Here is a 21,478-nt window from a genome sequence, read left to right as displayed (position 1 = left end):
AATAGAAAATGTGTACATAGTTATCCTTGTTATTTGTTTGTTTATTATTATTTATTTTTTAAATATTTTTTTTCATATACAGTGGGGAGCAAATTGCAAATTAATTACTTAAAAATCATACCATGTGATTTTCTGGATTTTTGTTTTAGATTCCGTCTCTCACAGTTGAAGTGTACCTATGATAAAAATTACAGACCTCTACATGCTTTGTAAGTAGGAAAACCTGCAAAATCGGCAGTGTATCAAATACTTGTTCTCCCCACTGTATATATATATATTTATTTTTTGGGGGTGTGTTAGAATAGCATTTATGTATTTTGTATATAGTTATTTCCTTCAAAATGTATCACTGTACCAATTCGGCCACCTGGGTACATTTGTGTGGGACACCTGGGTGACTTCATGCTCAATGTCATGTAGCTCGCTCATTTTTGAAGTTATCTGTCTAAAACCTTGCTCAGCTATTGTTGCCATCTTATGTTCTTCATTCAAATCATCCACAGCATCCTATCTGTATGTTTTCTGTTCTTGGTCATTTGAAAGATGATGCAGCAACAATAAAAAACAGAAAACGTATGTTTATTTCCTTGTATTTTCTTCTACCAGATCTATTGTGTTATATTCTCCTACATTCAATTCACATTTCCACAAAATTCAGAGTGTTTCCTTTCAAATGATACCAAGAATATGCATATCCTTGCTTCTGGGCCTGAGCTAAAGGCAGCTAGATTAGGGTATGTCTTTAGGCGGAAATTGAGAAGTTGGGGGGGTACCCCAAAGAAGTTAACAAAGAAATAGGTACTCCTATATGCTTACTTTAGAGTTATTAATGTAAATGTAGGTGTGCTGCAAACATTGGGCTATATGTTTGGATTTTTTAGACATTGTCAGGCTGAGTGATGTGACTCTAATGATTTTTTAAAAGTTGCTTGAAAGGCATGAGCTCCGTTTTTTTTTGTGCAGGCTGTACACACTTCATTAGTCTCTCATTCACAATTTGACAAGCACTTGATAATGCCTCGAATTTCACGGCAGCATCCCCTTTGTGGCCGTAATGCACCCTAAACAAATCCTTGCCTTTGGTGGCCTTTGTGGCCTTCTCACATCACGTGATCGCGTCTTTCTCACAGGCTTCAAGTGAAGACAGACACATTGGGGATGCAGCTCCACACGTCCTTATCCAATTCCGAGGTGCATATTGAAGGTATTTGAAGAACTGTCCACATTTACTTTTCATCAGCCAACAAGATGAGTAGGTGTAATGAACAGCAAAAGCACTAGCCTATGTCAATCTACTGTTCCCCATAGTACAAAAGTCTACCTATTCTATTCTGTGCGAGAAATACATATTCCAAACATAATCTAGGATAGTTGTGGGATGCAATAGATCCCAAATTAATAGAACCACTAGCATCAAAAAAAAATTTTTGCGCAATGTGGCTGACGCAACAGATCAGAACATTTAGCTTAAAATGTTGATAAACTATTAGGCTATTTCTTAACATTATAAGCGCAGCAATCCACACATGGCAGTAGACTGTAAGCTATTAGTGGGATAACACCATTATAAAAAGTGACTACAAATGTGATTATGCATGTAATGCTTTTATTATAAAGGTTAATTTTTATGGTGAAAATGATCTTATCCAAACTTGAAACTCACGCGCCGCTTATGAATGCCAGTTAGGCTCTAAACCCCTTGTAAAGTGGATTAATGTGCTTCATTTTAAGGAGTTATTTGGCCACTTTAGTTATGATACAAACCTTATCAAAACATATAAGCCTATGGTCTAGGCTATATGAGGTGTGCGACTATGATTAGAAAAAGACAGCAGTTTCTTATGCTGGGCATCATTCCCATCATGATAATATATAATTCACAAGTGATAGGCTAATATTGTCACCCATCAGAATATTCTTGATTTAATCTTGTCTTTAGATATACTAAATAATATATATGTGAAATTTGTTTTGATTTAGAATGGACCGGTACCATGCACCTGTCTCGAAACAGGGGCAGCCGGTGAAAATACTATGCACTTAAATTGCGAATGGTGGACGCTTTCCCGTGGTTGATGTGCATAATATTAGGAAAGTTGAGAAATAAATATAGTAAGCCTTGCCTATTGAAACCTGATGGGATCCTCCTCTTTTTAGTAGAGGCCATCACTCTGTTTTCTTGCGCATTTTTATATCCTATAGAAATGATGCGCAACATAAGCTCACGGGCTCTAATGAAGTGTTTGATTCGATTTTTGAACACATTTGCATTGATGTCAGTTCCAACTGCAGAGTGATTAGAGGAACAATAGAGTGCTGAGTAGTAGGCAGTTAGCGAGTCTAGTAGGCAATAACCATCAGCAGCATCAGAGCTTGGAGTAGCCTAATTACCATGACTAAACGGTCACATGGAATTTGACTGGTGACCGCAGGTGTGGCAATAATATGGTCATCGCAACAGCCCTAGTAATAGTGTTATTATATGGTGCAAACCTCTAGTGAGTGAGTTACTTTTATGCCATTAATATCAAGCAAAACTTCTGAAGTCGGGAAGAACATTCTTAGAATTGCAAACAAAAATTATGATATTGAAAGCAAAACACAAACCTCAAAGTATTGATCGCAAAACAAAACATTGCTTGGAAATAATGTTTACATTTGAAAGCAAATTAATTGCTTTCAGTGAAGAGAATGTTATTAAATATGCAATTGAATAAAACACCTCCCTCCTTCCTGCACTTTCTCCTATTGGTTATGTTACCCTGGCCTTTGCTTCCTCTGCCTTTTTTTCCAGTCGGGAAATTCATTCCAGCCAGCACATTAATTCCAGCAATATAGCACTCTGCATTCAACTGCTGGTTTCCCTTTGAAGCTAAGCAGGGTTGGTCTTGTTCAGTCCCTGGTTGGGAGACCAGATATAGCTGGAAGGGGTCAAAAATAAATGTGTGAAAAGAATGTCAAATTTGGGGGAAAATATACATTTATTTCTTGGTAGTTTTTTTTGTGAGGTATGTGTTAAATCACTCCTTACCAAAGCAGACTGACAGGTCAGATTCAATTTAAATGCGCTAAGTGTTCTCTGTGGTAAAATGTCATGGACAGGTGGTTAACAGTTATGAATAGCAACGGAGTCACAACACAACTGCCAATGGAAGAGAGTTGTAATGGATGTAAACAAGTTTTGAGTACTGTAACAAACTGAACAGCACATATTGTTCTTGACTGTGACTTTAAATTCACAGTTAGGATAATGTACACACACACAAACACACACAAACATGTCATGGCCTTTTATTTTTCAGCGCATGGAGTTGAAACGTGAAACTCTGAACCGTTTGAATATTCAGAACAGTACAGTACAATCCCCTGCAGATATATTAACATGCTAATGACACCAGGAATATACCTCTGAAGAATTAACAACTCATACTGAACTGGAAGTACCTCTGAGTGTGTTGATGCATATTAACAATACTGTGAATATTCAGTTATTGTGATCCAGCAACACTTTTCCCGACAGAATAATCAACATGCTAATGATGATACCTGGAACTGAGCTCTTAACACAAATGCATCACCTTGTGTTGTAAAATGGGTTCATGACACAGGTTAACCATGTCATATCCTACTGTCAATGGACATCATCTCTGTTGTCACCAGGGCCAATATTCTATTGTTCTACTGGACCGCATCTCTGTGGTCACCAGGGCCAATCTTCTATGTTCTCCTGGACATCATCTCTGTGGTCACCAGGGCCAATCTTCTAGTGTTCTACTGGACATAAACACTGTGAACACCAGGACCAATATTCTATTGTTCTACTGGACATTATCTCTGTGGTCACCAGGGCCAATCTTCTATGTTCTCCTGGACATCATCTCTGTGGTCACCAGGGCCAATCTTCTATGTTCTCCTGGACATCATCTCTGTGGTCACCAGGACCAATCTTCTATGTTCTCCTGGACATCATCTCTGTGGTCACCAGGACCAATTTTCTATTGTTCTACTGGACATTATCTCTGTGGTCACCAGGGCCAATCTTCTAGTGTTCTACTGGACATTATCTCTGTGGTCACCAGGACCAATTTTCTATTGTTCTACTGAACATTATCTCTGTGGTCACCAGGACCAATTTTCTATTGTTCTACTGGACATTATCTCTGTGGTCACCATGACCAATTTTCTATTGTTCTACTGGACATTATCTCTGTGGTCACCAGGACGAATCATCTATTGGTCTACTGGACATTATCTCTGTGGAAACCAGGACGAATCTTCTATTGTTCTACTGGACATCATCTCTGTGGTCACCAGGACCAATCTGTGACTCAGACTTTAATATATTCTTTAGAGGAATAATACCGCTCTCTTATTGACAGGGAGTTTATTTATAGTGGCTGTGAAGGTCAATGTCTTTCGATGCTGCAGTGTGTGTATGTGTGTGTGTGCGCGCGTGTATGTGTATCGAACAGAACAGTAGACCTGAGAGACTGCAGGAGCTTCACTGTCTGTCACAATCACAACACCTGTATTTTACCACAAATCCACAAATCCATATATCCATTAACCTGTTCAAACATCCATCTATCTATCCATCCATCAATTTATAACTATCTGCTTATTTACAAACCAGTCATTCTCCCATTTATCCATCCATTTATTCAACCATACAAATACTTTCAAATAGTAGGCTATTTATAGGAAATTATTTGAAAATACTTTAAATAGAAGTAGTTGATTGGGGCCACATTATTTGAAAATACTAAAAAACACAGAAAATAAGTATTTAAATAACACAGAATCAAATACACATGTATTAGAACTCAGGTCTGACACAAACACACATACACATGGGCTGCTAGAAGCACAGTGGTCAATTTCATTATAATGGTTTTGGGCTCACAGCAGTTATGCTCATGTCTCAGACCTCTCTAGGGAACATCTAGGTGTGACAGAATTTGTTAGGAAATGATGATTGTGTAACAGCTCCACCTTGACTGCCCCAAAGTGCTAATCTGGATGACAGACAGACAGAGACAGAGACAGAGACAGAGACAGAGACAGAGACACAGACAGACAGACAGACAGACAGACAGACAGACAGACAGACAGACAGACAGACAGACAGACAGACAGACAGACAGACAGACAGACAGACAGACAGACAGACAGTTCAGTTAAGGTTAGTACAGGACAGTGTAGAGGCAGACTACTGCTCTATCTACTGTCTCATCAGTGTAGAGGCAGACTGCTGCTCTCTATCTACTGTCTCATCAGTGTAGAGACAGACTGCTGCTCTATCTACTGTCTCATCAGTGTAGAGACAGACTGCTGCTCTCTATCTACTGTCATCAGTGTAGAGGCAGACTGCTGCTCTCTATCTACTGTCTCATCAGTGTAGAGGCAGACTGCTGCTCTCTATCTACTGTCTCATCAGTGTAGAGACAGACTGCTGCTCTCTATCTACTGTCATCAGTGTTGAGGCAGACTGCTGCTCTCTATCTACTGTCATCAGTGTAGAGACAGACTGCTGCTCTCTATCTACTGTCTCATCAGTGTAGAGACAGACTGCTGCTCTCTATCTACTGTCTCATCAGTGTAGAGGCAGACTGCTGCTCTCTATCTACTGTCTCATCAGTGTAGAGGCAGACTGCTGCTCTATATCTACTGTCTCATCAGTGTAGAGGCAGACTGCTGCTGTCTATCTACTGTCTCATCAGTGTAGAGGCAGACTGCTGCTCTCTATCTACTGTCTCATCAGTGTAGAGACAGACTGCTGCTCTCTATCTACTGTCTCATCAGTAGATAGAGAGCAAATCTTTCATTGAGAGTATTTTAACTTTTTGTGTTGTTTGTTGGTTTGGCAATGCCACTGTCAGCCAGAGACCTATGCTGAGAAGGATTATCACCACAGCAAGCAAGGTACTTGGTGTCAAACAGACAGGCCTGGATGAGATCTTAAAGGTCAGGGCGCTCCGCAAGGCTCACAAAATGATTTTAGACCCAAGCCACCCCCTTTACCCAGACATTGAACTACTCCCCTCTAGGCGCAGGTATATGGCACCCCTCAGTAGGACAAACAGAACTAGACAATAATTTGTGCCAGGTGTGATATCCCTCCTAAATAGCTCGGGCTAATGTTCCTATCAACTCAGTAAGGCCAGCAGGTTAGTGTTTTTTTTTAAATGTTTTTTTTTGTATGTAGCTGTTATGAAAGTTGTATTGTCAATTTTGTTTTGTATTTAAATACCACTTTAAACGTGTACATGACACTGCAACAAAATTTCCCCATGGGGACAATGAAGTCAGTAAGTAGAGGCAGACTGCTGCTCTCTATCTACTGTCTCATCAGTGTAGAGGCAGACTGCTGCTCTATCTACTGTCTCATCAGTGTTGAGGCAGACTGCTGCTCAATCTACTGTCTCATCAGTGTAGAGACAGACTGCTGCTCTATATCTACTGTCTCATCAGTGTAGAGGCAGACTGCTGCTCTCTATCTACTGTCTCATCAGTGTAGAGACAGACTGCTGCTCTATCTACTGTCTCATCAGTGTAGAGACAGACTGCTGCTCTCTATCTACTGTCTCATCAGTGTAGAGACAGACTGCTGCTCTATATCTACTGTCTCATCAGTGTAGAGACAGACTGCTGCTCTATCTACTGTCTCATCAGTGTAGAGGCAGACTGCTGCTCTATATCTACTGTCTCATCAGTGTTGAGGCAGACTGCTGCTCTATATCTACTGTCTCATCAGTGTAGAGACAGACTGCTGCTCTCTATCTACTGTCTCATCAGTGTAGAGGCAGACTGCTGCTCTATCTACTGTCTCATCAGTGTAGAGACAGACTGCTGCTCTCTATCTACTGTCTCATCAGTGTAGAGACAGACTGCTGCTCTATATCTACTGTCTCATCAGTGTAGAGGCAGACTGCTGCTCTCTATCTACTGTCTCATCAGTGTAGAGACAGACTGCTGCTCTCTATCTAGTGTCTCATCAGTGTAGAGACAGACTGCTGCTCTCTATCTACTGTCTCATCAGTGTAGAGACAGACTGCTGCTCTATATCTACTGTCTCATCAGTGTTGAGGCAGACTGATGCTCTCTATCTACTGTCTCATCAGTGTAGAGGCAGACTGCTGCTCTATCTACTATCTCATCAGTGTTGAGGCAGACTGCTGCTCTCTATCTACTGTCTCATCAGTGTAGAGGCAGACTGCTGCTCTATATCTACTGTCTCATCAGTGTAGAGACAGACTGCTGCTCTATATCTACTCTCATCAGTGTAGAGACAGACTGCTGCTCTATATCTACTGTCTCATCAGTGTTGAGGCAGACTGATGCTCTCTATCTACTGTCTCATCAGTGTAGAGGCAGACTGCTGCTCTATCTACTATCTCATCAGTGTTGAGGCAGACTGCTGCTCTCTATCTACTGTCTCATCAGTGTAGAGACAGACTGCTGCTCTATATCTACTGTCTCATCAGTGTTGAGGCAGACTGCTGCTCTCTATCTACTGTCTCATCAGTGTAGAGGCAGACTGCTGCTCTCTATCTACTGTCTCATCAGTGTAGAGGCAGACTGCTGCTCTCTATCTACTGTCTCATCAGTGTAGAGACAGACTGCTGCTCTATATCTACTGTCTCATCAGTGTAGAGGCAGACTGCTGCTCTCTATCTACTGTCTCATCAGTGTAGAGGCAGACTGCTGCTCTCTATCTACTGTCTCATCAGTGTAGAGGCAGACTGCTGCTCTCTATCTACTGTCTCATCAGTGTAGAGGCAGACTGCTGCTCTCTATCTACTGTCTCATCAGTGTAGAGACAGACTGCTGCTCTATATCTACTGTCTCATCAGTGTAGAGGCAGACTGCTGCTCTCTATCTACTGTCTCATCAGTGTAGAGGCAGACTGCTGCTCTCTATCTACTGTCTCATCAGTGTAGAGGCAGACTGCTGCTCTCTATCTACTGTCTCATCAGTGTAGAGACAGACTGCTGCTCTATATCTACTGTCTCATCAGTGTAGAGACAGACTGCTGCTCTCTATCTACTGTCTCATCAGTGTAGAGACAGACTGCTGCTCTCTATCTACTGTCATCAGTGTTGAGGCAGACTGCTGCTCTCTATCTACTGTCATCAGTGTTGAGGCAGACTGCTGCTCTCTATCTACTGTCATCAGTGCACCAGAGGGAGATATCAGTCCTGCTGTGAATCACTCTGGGTAGAAGCTGCCCTTAGGGACAGGTCTAGGATCAGCATTTCTTCCATAGGTGTGTGCGTGCGTACGCGACAGTGTAAAGCGTACTCCAGCCAGGCTACCCAGGAGGATTGTGTTCAGTATGAACATCCAGTGATAATCCTGTTTTGTTGTTTCCCTCCAGGAGATCAGAAACATGCAAAATGAAGAGCTGATGGGGATCAGACGAGAGGAGGAGATGGAGATGTCTGACGATGACATGGAGGATACACACGATCCTGACGACTCAGGTACACACACACACTACACACATACCATGCACACACACACTACACACATACCACACTACACACATACACACACACACACACTACACAACACATATACCACACTACACACATACACATACACACACACACACACACACACACACACTACACACATACCACACACACACGCACACACACACTACACACACACACACACACACTACACACATACCACACACACACGCACACACACACTACACACACACACACACACACACACACACACACACACACACACACACACACACACACACACACACACACACACACACACACACACACACACACACACACACACACACACACACACGAGGGTAGCATTTTCTGAACTAAACTGACCAGACTCACCTCCAAGAACACATAAAACCTCACATAATTCTTCCCAAAAACAATGACCATTTATCTCAACCAGTGGCATATGGGATTTTTACTGTAGGTGAGCGCTAATATCGCCCCGTGATGAACAATACCCACTTTGTCAAAGGCAGGGAGGCAAAATATTTTGCTTGTCCATTCCCAACGCGCCTCTCCAGGGTGCTGTTCGAGAGACGCATCTCTGCAGCACTCCATCAATGTTCAGTCCAAAAAAATCATCTAACATAAATCATGTAGCAGATCTAGGATATGGTAGATAGAGCATTTTCTGTAGCCTACAGGGTGGAGATAAAATATATGACAATGTATTGAGACGGACACTTTTTACATCATACAGGTATCAAATAGGCTAACCTAAATGGCGCCCAATCAAATAAAAAATGTGCTGTCACGTAAAAAAAAAAATACATATCCTAAAAAAGTAAATGGACCATAGGAAATTGACAATCATGCTACTCACATCTGCTCTCCAGGAGTTTCACCCTGTGGGGTAAATTGACATGATCAGTGGTTTCAGTTTGTATCCATACATTTTTGACAAGCTGATCATAGAATTTTTTTAAATATTTCTGCATTTCCTGCTATGCAAACACATTGCAAATAGGCTCACGATAACTCCTGATGAAGTTGGGTAGCTGATATTCAGAGCTTAAATAGCCAAATTGATTAGTCACAGGAATCGGGACTAATAAAACCAATGCAATGGCCTGTTTTACAAATGGGCCTACCACATGGATGGGCATTCATAAACCTCCATTGCGGGCGACATGGTAGGCTACACCCTAGTAAGCTTGAGCCCACGTCTTTTTTCATCTTTTTTTGTTCCTGTTCGGACTTCTTTTTTTGGTGTTTTACAAACGGTAGGCTGACCACATAGATGGGCATTCATACAATTCAATTTCAGGCTACACTGTAGGCTACACCTCAGTAAGCACAGACCAACGTTGACGCCTTTTGGACATATTTGTTTTGGTGCAATTCGGACCGGCATTTATTTCCACATCCACGGACATTGGTTTTGGGTTTTTGGTCATAGACGTCTATGTTTGGTTCAGATTTGGTCCGGTCCGGTCTGGATTGCTAAACATAGACATCTATGAATTACGTAATTTCAACTTTCATTCAGAACCATAAAGGAACCTTATTTCATCGTACGGAAAATACATATTTTCAACGTCTGGAAAATGCCTATTTTCAACGTCCAGAAAATATGTATTTTCACCTTTCATTCTGAACCAAAATTTAACCTAACTTCATTGTCTTTTTGATGTTTTTTCAATGTAATTTTGCTTACTGGGACTGTTCTAGTTTTGCGGGGGATGGCATTTTATGATCTCACCTAGGGTGGCAGAAAGGCAAGGACCGGCCCTGATTAGAAAGGAGTCGTCATCTCATTCACTCTCTAAATTAGCAAATTAAGTACAGTCTTCTCCAGACTGTCTGAGTGTGTGTGTTTATGAGAAAGGGAGATTGCACACAATTGGTAGACACTCTTACAATCTAGTTGGTAGACATTCTAACACTCTAGTTGGTAGACACTAACACTTTAGTTGGTAAACACTCTAACACTCTCTAGTTGGTAGACACTAACACTCTCTAGTTGGTAGACACTAACACTCTCTAGTTGGTAGATACTAACACTCTAGTTGGTAGACACTAACACTCTAGTTGGTAAACACTCCAACACTCTCTAGTTGGTAGACACTAACACTCTAGTTGGTAGACACTAACACTCTAGTTGGTAAACACTCCAACACTCTCTAGTTGGTAGACACTAACACTCTAGTTGGTAGACACTAACACTCTAGTTGGTAAACACTCTAACACTCTCTAGTTGGTAGACACTAACACTCTCTAGTTGGTAGATACTAACACTCTAGTTGGTAGACACTAACACTCTAGTTGGTAAACACTCCAACACTCTCTAGTTGGTAGACACTAACACTCTAGTTGGTAGACACTAACACTCTAGTTGGTAGACACTAACACTCTAGTTGGTAGACACTAACACTCTAGTTGGTAGACACTAACACTCTAGTTGGTAAACACTCCAACACTCTCTAGTTGGTAGACACTAACACTCTAGTTGGTAAACACTAACACTCTAGTTGGTAGACACTAACACTCTAGTTGGTAGACACTAACACTCTCTAGTTGGTAGACACTAACACTCTAGTTGGTAGATACTAACACTCTAGTTGGTAGATACTAACACTCTAGTTGGTAGACACTAACACTCTAGTTGGTAGACACTAACACTCTAATTGGTAGACACTAACACTCTAGTTGGTAGATACTAACACTCTAGTTGGTAGACACTAACACTCTAGTTGGTAGACACTAACACTCTAGTTGGTAGACACTAACACTCTAGTTGGTAGACACTAACACTCTAGTTGGTAAACACTCCAACACTCTCTAGTTGGTAGACACTAACACTCTAGTTGGTAGACACTAACACTCTAGTTGGTAAACACTCTAACACTCTCTAGTTGGTAGACACTAACACTCTCTAGTTGGTAGATACTAACACTCTAGTTGGTAGACACTAACACTCTAGTTGGTAAACACTCCAACACTCTCTAGTTGGTAGACACTAACACTCTAGTTGGTAGACACTAACACTCTAGTTGGTAGACACTAACACTCTCTAGTTGGTAGACACTAACACTCTAGTTGGTAGATACTAACACTGTAGTTGGTAGACACTAACACTCTAGTTGGTAGACACTAACACTCTAGTTGGTAAACACTCCAACACTCTCTAGTTGGTAGACACTAACACTCTAGTTGGTAAACACTAACACTCTAGTTGGTAGACACTAACACTCTAGTTGGTAGACACTAACACTCTCTAGTTGGTAGACACTAACACTCTAGTTGGTAGATACTAACACTCTAGTTGGTAGATACTAACACTCTAGTTGGTAGACACTAACACTCTAGTTGGTAGACACTAACACTCTAGTTGGTAGACACTAACACTCTAGTTGGTAGATACTAACACTCTAGTTGGTAGACACTAACACTCTAGTTGGTAGACACTAACACTCTAGTTGGTAGACACTAACACTCTAGTTGGTAGACACTAACACTCTCGTTGGTAGACACTAACACTCTAGTTGGTAGACACTAACACTCTAGTTGGTAGACACTAACACTCTAGTTGGTAAACACTAACACTCTAGTTGGTAGAAACTAACACTCTAGTTGGTAGACACTAACACTCTAGTTGGTAAACACTAACACTCTAGTTGGTAGATACTAACACTCTAGATGGTAGACACTAACACTCTAGTTGGTAGACACTAACACTCTAGTTGGTAGACACTAACACTCTAGTTGGTAGACACTAACACTCTAGTTGGTAAACACTAACACTCTAGTTGGTAGACACTAACACTCTAGTTGGTAAACACTCCAACACTCTCTAGTTGGTAGACACTAACACTCTAGTTGGTAGATACTAACACTCTAGTTGGTAGACACTAACACTCTAGTTAGTAAACACTCAAACACTCTCTAATTGGTAAACACTCCAACACTCTAGTTGGTAAACACTCCAACGCTCTAGTTGGTAGACACTACACTCTAGTTGGTAGACACTAACACTCTAGTTGGTAGACACTAACACTCTAGTTGGTAAACACTCCAACACTCTCTAGTTGGTAGACATTCTAACAGTCTAGTTGGTAAACACTAACACTCTCTAGTTGGTAGACACTAACACTATAGTTGGTAGATACTAACACTCTAGTTGGTAGACACTAACACTCTAGTTGGTAAACACTAACACTCTAGTTGGTAGACACTAACACTCTAGTTGGTAGACACTAACACTCTAGTTGGTAGACACTAACACTCTAGTTGGTAGACACTAACACTCTAGTTGGTAGACACTAACACTCTAGTTGGTAGACACTAACACTCTAGTTGGTAGACACTAACACTCTAGTTGGTAAACACTCCAACACTCTCTAGTTGGTAGACACTAACACTCTAGTTGGTAGACACTAACACTCTAGTTGGTAAACACTAACACTCTAGTTGGTAGACACTAACACTCTAGTTGGTAGACACTAACACTCTAGTTGGTAAACACTAACACTCTAGTTGGTAGATACTAACACTCTAGTTGGTAGACACTAACACTCTAGTTGGTAGACACTAACACTCTAGTTGGTAGACACTAACACTCTAGTTGGTAGATACTAACACTCTAGTTGGTAGACACTAACACTCTAGTTGGTAGACACTAACACTCTAGTTGGTAGACACTAACACTCTAGTTGGTAGACACTAACACTCTAGTTGGTAAACACTCCAACACTCTCTAGTTGGTAGACACTAACACTCTAGTTGGTAGACACTAACACTCTAGTTGGTAAACACTCTAACACTCTCTAGTTGGTAGACACTAACACTCTCTAGTTGGTAGATACTAACACTCTAGTTGGTAGACACTAACACTCTAGTTGGTAAACACTCCAACACTCTCTAGTTGGTAGACACTAACACTCTAGTTGGTAGACACTAACACTCTAGTTGGTAGACACTAACACTCTCTAGTTGGTAGACACTAACACTCTAGTTGGTAGATACTAACACTCTAGTTGGTAGACACTAACACTCTAGTTGGTAGACACTAACACTCTAGTTGGTAAACACTCCAACACTCTCTAGTTGGTAGACACTAACACTCTAGTTGGTAAACACTAACACTCTAGTTGGTAGACACTAACACTCTAGTTGGTAGACACTAACACTCTCTAGTTGGTAGACACTAACACTCTAGTTGGTAGATACTAACACTCTAGTTGGTAGATACTAACACTCTAGTTGGTAGACACTAACACTCTAGTTGGTAGACACTAACACTCTAGTTGGTAGACACTAACACTCTAGTTGGTAGATACTAACACTCTAGTTGGTAGACACTAACACTCTAGTTGGTAGACACTAACACTCTAGTTGGTAGACACTAACACTCTAGTTGGTAGACACTAACACTCTCGTTGGTAGACACTAACACTCTAGTTGGTAGACACTAACACTCTAGTTGGTAGACACTAACACTCTAGTTGGTAAACACTAACACTCTAGTTGGTAGAAACTAACACTCTAGTTGGTAGACACTAACACTCTAGTTGGTAAACACTAACACTCTAGTTGGTAGATACTAACACTCTAGATGGTAGACACTAACACTCTAGTTGGTAGACACTAACACTCTAGTTGGTAGACACTAACACTCTAGTTGGTAGACACTAACACTCTAGTTGGTAAACACTAACACTCTAGTTGGTAGACACTAACACTCTAGTTGGTAAACACTCCAACACTCTCTAGTTGGTAGACACTAACACTCTAGTTGGTAGATACTAACACTCTAGTTGGTAGACACTAACACTCTAGTTAGTAAACACTCCAACACTCTCTAATTGGTAAACACTCCAACACTCTAGTTGGTAAACACTCCAACGCTCTAGTTGGTAGACACTACACTCTAGTTGGTAGACACTAACACTCTAGTTGGTAGACACTAACACTCTAGTTGGTAAACACTCCAACACTCTCTAGTTGGTAGACATTCTAACAGTCTAGTTGGTAAACACTAACACTCTCTAGTTGGTAGACACTAACACTATAGTTGGTAGATACTAACACTCTAGTTGGTAGACACTAACACTCTAGTTGGTAAACACTAACACTCTAGTTGGTAGACACTAACACTCTAGTTGGTAGACACTAACACTCTAGTTGGTAGACACTAACACTCTAGTTGGTAGACACTAACACTCTAGTTGGTAGACACTAACACTCTAGTTGGTAGACACTAACACTCTAGTTGGTAGACACTAACACTCTAGTTGGTAAACACTCCAACACTCTCTAGTTGGTAGACACTAACACTCTAGTTGGTAGACACTAACACTCTAGTTGGTAAACACTAACACTCTAGTTGGTAGACACTAACACTCTAGTTGGTAGACACTAACACTCTAGTTGGTAAACACTAACACTCTAGTTGGTAGATACTAACACTCTAGTTGGTAGACACTAACACTCTAGTTGGTAGACACTAACACTCTAGTTGGTAGACACTAACACTCTAGTTGGTAGACACTAACACTCTAGTTGGTAAACACTAACACTCTAGTTGTTAGACACTAACACTCTAGTTGGTAGATACTAACACTCTAGTTGGTAGACACTAACACTCTAGTTGGTAAACACTCCAACACTCTCTAGTTGGTAAACACTCCAACACTCTAGTTGGTAGACACTAACACTCTAGTTGGTAGACACTAACACTCTAGTTGGTAAACACTCCAACACTCTCTAGTTGGTAGACATTCTAACAGTCTAGTTGGTAAACACTAACACTCTCTAGTTGGTAGACACTAACACTCTAGTTGGTAGATACTAACACTCTAGTTGGTAGACACTAACACTCTAGTTGGTAGACACTAACACTCTTGTTGGTAGACACTAACACTCTAGTTGGTAGACACTAACACTCTAGTTGGTAGATACTAACACTCTAGTTGGTAGACACTAACACTCTAGTTGGTAAACACTCCAACACTCTCTAGTTGGTAAACACTCCAACACTCTAGTTGGTAGACACTAACACTCTAGTTGGTAGACACTAACACTCTAGTTGGTAGACACTAACACTCTAGTTGGTAAACACTCCAACACTCTCTAGTTGGTAGACACTAACACTCTAGTTGGTAGATACTAACACTCTAGTTGGTAGACACTAACACTCTAGTTGGTAGACATTCTAACAGTCTAGTTGGTAAACACTAACACTCTCTAGTTGGTAGACACTAACACTATAGTTGGTAGATACTAACACTCTAGTTGTAGACACTAACACTCTAGTTGGTAAACACTAACACTCTAGTTGGTAGACACTAACACTCTAGTTGGTAGACACTAACACTCTAGTTGGTAGACACTAACACTCTAGTTGGTAGACACTAACACTCTAGTTGGTAGACACTAACACTCTAGTTGGTAGACACTAACACTCTCGTTGGTAGACACTAACACTCTAGTTGGTAGACACTAACACTCTAGTTGGTAGACACTAACACTCTAGTTGGTAAACACTAACACTCTAGTTGGTAGAAACTAACACTCTAGTTGGTAGACACTAACACTCTAGTTGGTAAACACTAACACTCTAGTTGGTAGATACTAACACTCTAGATGGTAGACACTAACACTCTAGTTGGTAGACACTAACACTCTAGTTGGTAGACACTAACACTCTAGTTGGTAGACACTAACACTCTAGTTGGTAAACACTAACACTCTAGTTGGTAGACACTAACACTCTAGTTGGTAAACACTCCAACACTCTCTAGTTGGTAGACACTAACACTCTAGTTGGTAGATACTAACACTCTAGTTGGTAGACACTAACACTCTAGTTAGTAAACACTCCAACACTCTCTAATTGGTAAACACTCCAACACTCTAGTTGGTAAACACTCCAACGCTCTAGTTGGTAGACACTACACTCTAGTTGGTAGACACTAACACTCTAGTTGGTAGACACTAACACTCTAGTTGGTAAACACTCCAACACTCTCTAGTTGGTAGACATTCTAACAGTCTAGTTGGTAAACACTAACACTCTCTAGTTGGTAGACACTAACACTATAGTTGGTAGATACTAACACTCTAGTTGGTAGACACTAGCACTCTAGTTGGTAAACACTAACACTCTAGTTGGTAGACACTAACACTCTAGTTGGTAGACACTAACACTCTAGTTGGTAGACACTAACACTCTAGTTGGTAGACACTAACACTCTAGTTGGTAGACACTAACACTCTAGTTGGTAGACACTAACACTCTAGTTGGTAGACACTAACACTCTAGTTGGTAAACACTCCAACACTCTCTAGTTGGTAGACACTAACACTCTAGTTGGTAGACACTAACACTCTAGTTGGTAAACACTAACACTCTAGTTGGTAGACACTAACACTCTAGTTGGTAGACACTAACACTCTAGTTGGTAAACACTAACACTCTAGTTGGTAGATACTAACACTCTAGTTGGTAGACACTAACACTCTAGTTGGTAGACACTAACACTCTAGTTGGTAGACACTAACACTCTAGTTGGTAGACACTAACACTCTAGTTGGTAAACACTAACACTCTAGTTGTTAGACACTAACACTCTAGTTGGTAGATACTAACACTCTAGTTGGTAGACACTAACACTCTAGTTGGTAAAGACTCCAACACTCTCTAGTTGGTAAACACTCCAACACTCTAGTTGGTAGACACTAACACTCTAGTTGGTAGACACTAACACTCTAGTTGGTAAACACTCCAACACTCTCTAGTTGGTAGACATTCTAACAGTCTAGTTGGTAAACACTAACACTCTCTAGTTGGTAGACACTAACACTCTAGTTGGTAGATACTAACACTCTAGTTGGTAGACACTAACACTCTAGTTGGTAGACACTAACACTCTTGTTGGTAGACACTAACACTCTAGTTGGTAGACACTAACACTCTAGTTGGTAGATACTAACACTCTAGTTGGTAGACACTAACACTCTAGTTGGTAAACACTCCAACACTCTCTAGTTGGTAAACACTCCAACACTCTAGTTGGTAGACACTAACACTCTAGTTGGTAGACACTAACACTCTAGTTGGTAGACACTAACACTCTAGTTGGTAAACACTCCAACACTCTCTAGTTGGTAGACACTAACACTCTAGTTGGTAGATACTAACACTCTAGTTGGTAGACACTAACACTCTAGTTGGTAGACATTCTAACAGTCTAGTTGGTAAACACTAACACTCTCTAGTTGGTAGACACTAACACTATAGTTGGTAGATACTAACACTCTAGTTGTAGACACTAACACTCTAGTTGGTAAACACTAACACTCTAGTTGGTAGACACTAACACTCTAGTTGGTAGACACTAACACTCTAGTTGGTAGACACTAACACTCTAGTTGGTAGACACTAACACTCTAGTTGGTAGACACTAACACTCTAGTTGGTAAACACTCCAACACTCTCTAGTTGGTAGACACTAACACTCTAGTTGGTAGACACTAACACTCTAGTTGGTAAACACTAACACTCTAGTTGGTAGACACTAACACTCTAGTTGGTAGACACTAACACTCTAGTTGGTAAACACTAACACTCTAGTTGGTAGATACTAACACTCTAGTTGGTAGACACTAACACTCTAGTTGGTAGACACTAACACTCTAGTTGGTAGACACTAACACTCTAGTTGGTAGACACTAACACTCTAGTTGGTAAACACTAACACTCTAGTTGGTAGACACTAACACTCTAGTTGGTAGATACTAACACTCTAGTTGGTAGACACTAACACTCTAGTTGGTAAACACTCCAACACTCTCTAGTTGGTAAACACTCCAACACTCTAGTTGGTAGACACCAACACTCTAGTTGGTAGACACTAACACTCTAGTTGGTAAACACTCCAACACTCTCTAGTTGGTAGACATTCTAACAGTCTAGTTGGTAAACACTAACACTCTCTAGTTGGTAGACACTAACACTCTAGTTGGTAGATACTAACACTCTAGTTGGTAGACACTAACACTCTAGTTGGTAGACACTAACACTCTAGTTGGTAGACACTAACACTCTAGTTGGTAGATACTAACACTCTAGTTGGTAGACACTAACACTCTAGTTGGTAGACACTAACACTCTAGTTGGTAGACACTAACACTCTAGTTGGTAGACACTAACACTCTAGTTGGTAAACACTCCAACACTCTCTAGTTGGTAGACACTAACACTCTAGTTGGTAGACACTAACACTCTAGTTGGTAGACACTAACACTCTAGTTGGTAGACACTAACACTCTAGTTGGTAGACACTAACACTCTAGTTGGTAAACACTAATACTCTAGTTGGTAGACACTAACACTCTAGTTGGTAGACACTAACACTCTAGTTGGTAGACACTAACACTCTAGTTGGTAAACACTAACACTCTAGTTGGTAAACACTAACACTCTAGTTGGTAAACACTCCAACACTCTCTAGTTGGTAGACACTAACACTCTAGTTGGTAAACACTAATACTCTAGTTGGTAAACACTAATACTCTAGTTGGTAGACACTAACACTCTAGTTGGTAAACACTCCAACACTCTCTAGTTGGTAGACATTCTAACAGTCTAGTTGGTAAACACTAACACTCTCTAGTTGGTAGACCTAACACTCTAGTTGGTAGATACTAACACTCTAGTTGGTAGACACTAACACTCTAGTTGATAGACACTAACACTCTAGTTGGTAGACACTAACACTCTAGTTGGTAGATACTAACACTCTAGTTGGTAGACACTAACACTCTAGTTGGTAGACACTAACACTCTAGTTGGTAGACACAACACTCTAGTTGGTAGACACTAACACTCTAGTTGGTAAACACTCCAACACTCTAGTTGGTAGACACTAGTCTCCTGTCTGTCAATAGGACAGGTTAGGATTTAATGAGCAGTTTTCATCACACTGTCTCCTGTCTGCTCAATAGGACAGGTTAGATTTAATGAGCAGTTTTCATCACTGTCTCCTGTCTTGCTCAATAGGACAGGTTAGGATTTAATGAGCAGTTTTCATCACACTGTCTCCTGTCTGTTCAATAGGACAGGTTAGGATTTAATGAGCAGTTCTCATCACACTGTTTCATGTTGTTCAATAGGACAGGTTAATATTTAATGAGTAGTTCTCATCACACTGTTTCTGTCTGTTCAATAGGACAGGTTAGGATTTAATGAGTAGTTCTCATCACACTGTTTCCTGTCTGTCAATGGACAGGTAGGATTTAATGAGAGTTCTCATCACACTGTTTCCTGTCTGTTCAATAGGACAGTTAGGATTTAATATCAGTTCTCATACACTGTTTCAGTCTGTTCAATAGGACAGGTTAGATTTAATGAGCAGTTTTCATCACACTGTTTCTGTCTGTTCAATAGGACAGGTTAGGATATTTAATGAGTAGTTTCTCATCACACGGTTTCCTGTCTGTTCAATGGACAGGTTAGGATTTAATGAGCAGTTCTCATCACACTGTTTCCTGTCTTTAAATGGGACAGTTAGGGTTTAATGGGTAGTTCTACATCACACTGTCTCATGTCTGTTCAATAGGACAGGTTAGGATTTAATGAGCAGTTTTCATCACACTGTTCCTGTCTGTTCAATAGGACAGGTTAGGATTTAATGTAACAGTTCTCATCACACTGTTTCCTGTCTGTTCAATAGGACAGGTTAATATTAATGAGCGTTTCATCACACTGTTTCCTGTCTGTTAAATGGACAGGTTAGTTTAATGGGTAGTTTCATCACACTGTTCCTGTCTGTTCAATTGGACAGGTTAGGATTTAATGAGCAGTTCTCATCACACTGTTTCCTGGCTGTTAAATGGGACAGGTTAGGTTTAATGGGAGTTCTCATCACACTGTCTCCTGTCTGTTCAATAGGACAGGTTAGGATTTAATTAACAGTTCTCATCACACTGTTCCTGTCTGTTCAATAGGACAGGTTAGGATTTAATGAGTAGTTTCATACACTGTTTTTGTCTGTTCAATAGGACAGGTAAGATTTAATGAGCAGTTTTCATCACACTGTCTCCTGTCTGTTCAATAGGACAGGTTAGGATTTAATGAGCAGTTCTCATCACACTGTCTCCTGTCTGTTCAATAGGACAGGTTAGGATTTAATGAGCAGTTTTCATCACACTGTTTCCTGTCTGTTCAATAGGACAGGTTAGGATTTAATGAGCAGTTTTCATCACACTGTCTCCTGTCTGTTCAATAGGACAGGTTAGGATTTAATGAGCGTTTTCATCACACTGTCTCCTGTCTGTTCAATAGGACAGGTTAGGATTTAATGAGCAGTTTTCATCACACTGTCTCCTGTCTGTTCAATAGGACAGGTTAGGATTTAATGAGCAGTTTTCATCACACTGTCTCCTGTCTGCTCAATAGGACAGGTTAGGATTTAATGAGCAGTTTTCATCACACTGTCTCCTGTCTGCTCAATAGGACAGGTTAGGATTTAATGAGCGTTTTCATCACACTGTCTCCTGTCTGTCTAATAGGACAGGTTAGGATTTAATGAGCAGTTTTTCATCACACTGTCTCCTGTCTGTTCAATAGGACAGGTTAGGATTTAATGAGCAGTTTCTCATCCACATGTTTCGTCTGTTCAATAGGACAGGTTAGGATTTAATGAGTAGTTCTCATCACACTGTTTCCTGTCTGTTCAATAGGACAGGGTTAGGATTTAATGAGCAGTTCTCATCACACTGTTCCTGTCTGTTAAATGGACAGGTTAGGGTTTAATGGGTAGTTCTCATCACACTGTCTCTGTCTGTTCAATAGGACAGGTTAGGATTTAATGAGCAGTTCTCATCACACTGTTTCTGTCTGTTCAATAGGACAGGGGTAATATTTAATGAGTAGTTCTCAACACACTGTTTCTGTCTGTTCATAGGACAGGTTAGGATTTAATGGGTAAAAGTTCTCATCT

At 40.6% G+C, this 21,478-nt stretch overlaps 1 protein-coding gene across 1 annotated transcript in view; it reads left to right on the top strand.

The window, feature by feature from the left end:
* LOC120046947 (ecto-NOX disulfide-thiol exchanger 2-like) overlaps window positions 1-21,478 on the top strand; it is a 225,249-nt gene that overhangs the window by 119,999 nt on the left and 83,772 nt on the right. The window contains exon 9 of the mRNA XM_038992497.1: window positions 8,378-8,483. Coding sequence (XP_038848425.1) covers window positions 8,378-8,483 — 106 coding nt within the window. The remainder of the gene's footprint in view (window positions 1-8,377; window positions 8,484-21,478) is intronic.

Source organism: Salvelinus namaycush, chromosome 5 (assembly GCF_016432855.1).
Source record: "Salvelinus namaycush isolate Seneca chromosome 5, SaNama_1.0, whole genome shotgun sequence".
Taxonomy (NCBI): domain Eukaryota; kingdom Metazoa; phylum Chordata; class Actinopteri; order Salmoniformes; family Salmonidae; genus Salvelinus; species Salvelinus namaycush.
This window is presented reverse-complemented; position numbering and strand designations above follow the sequence as displayed.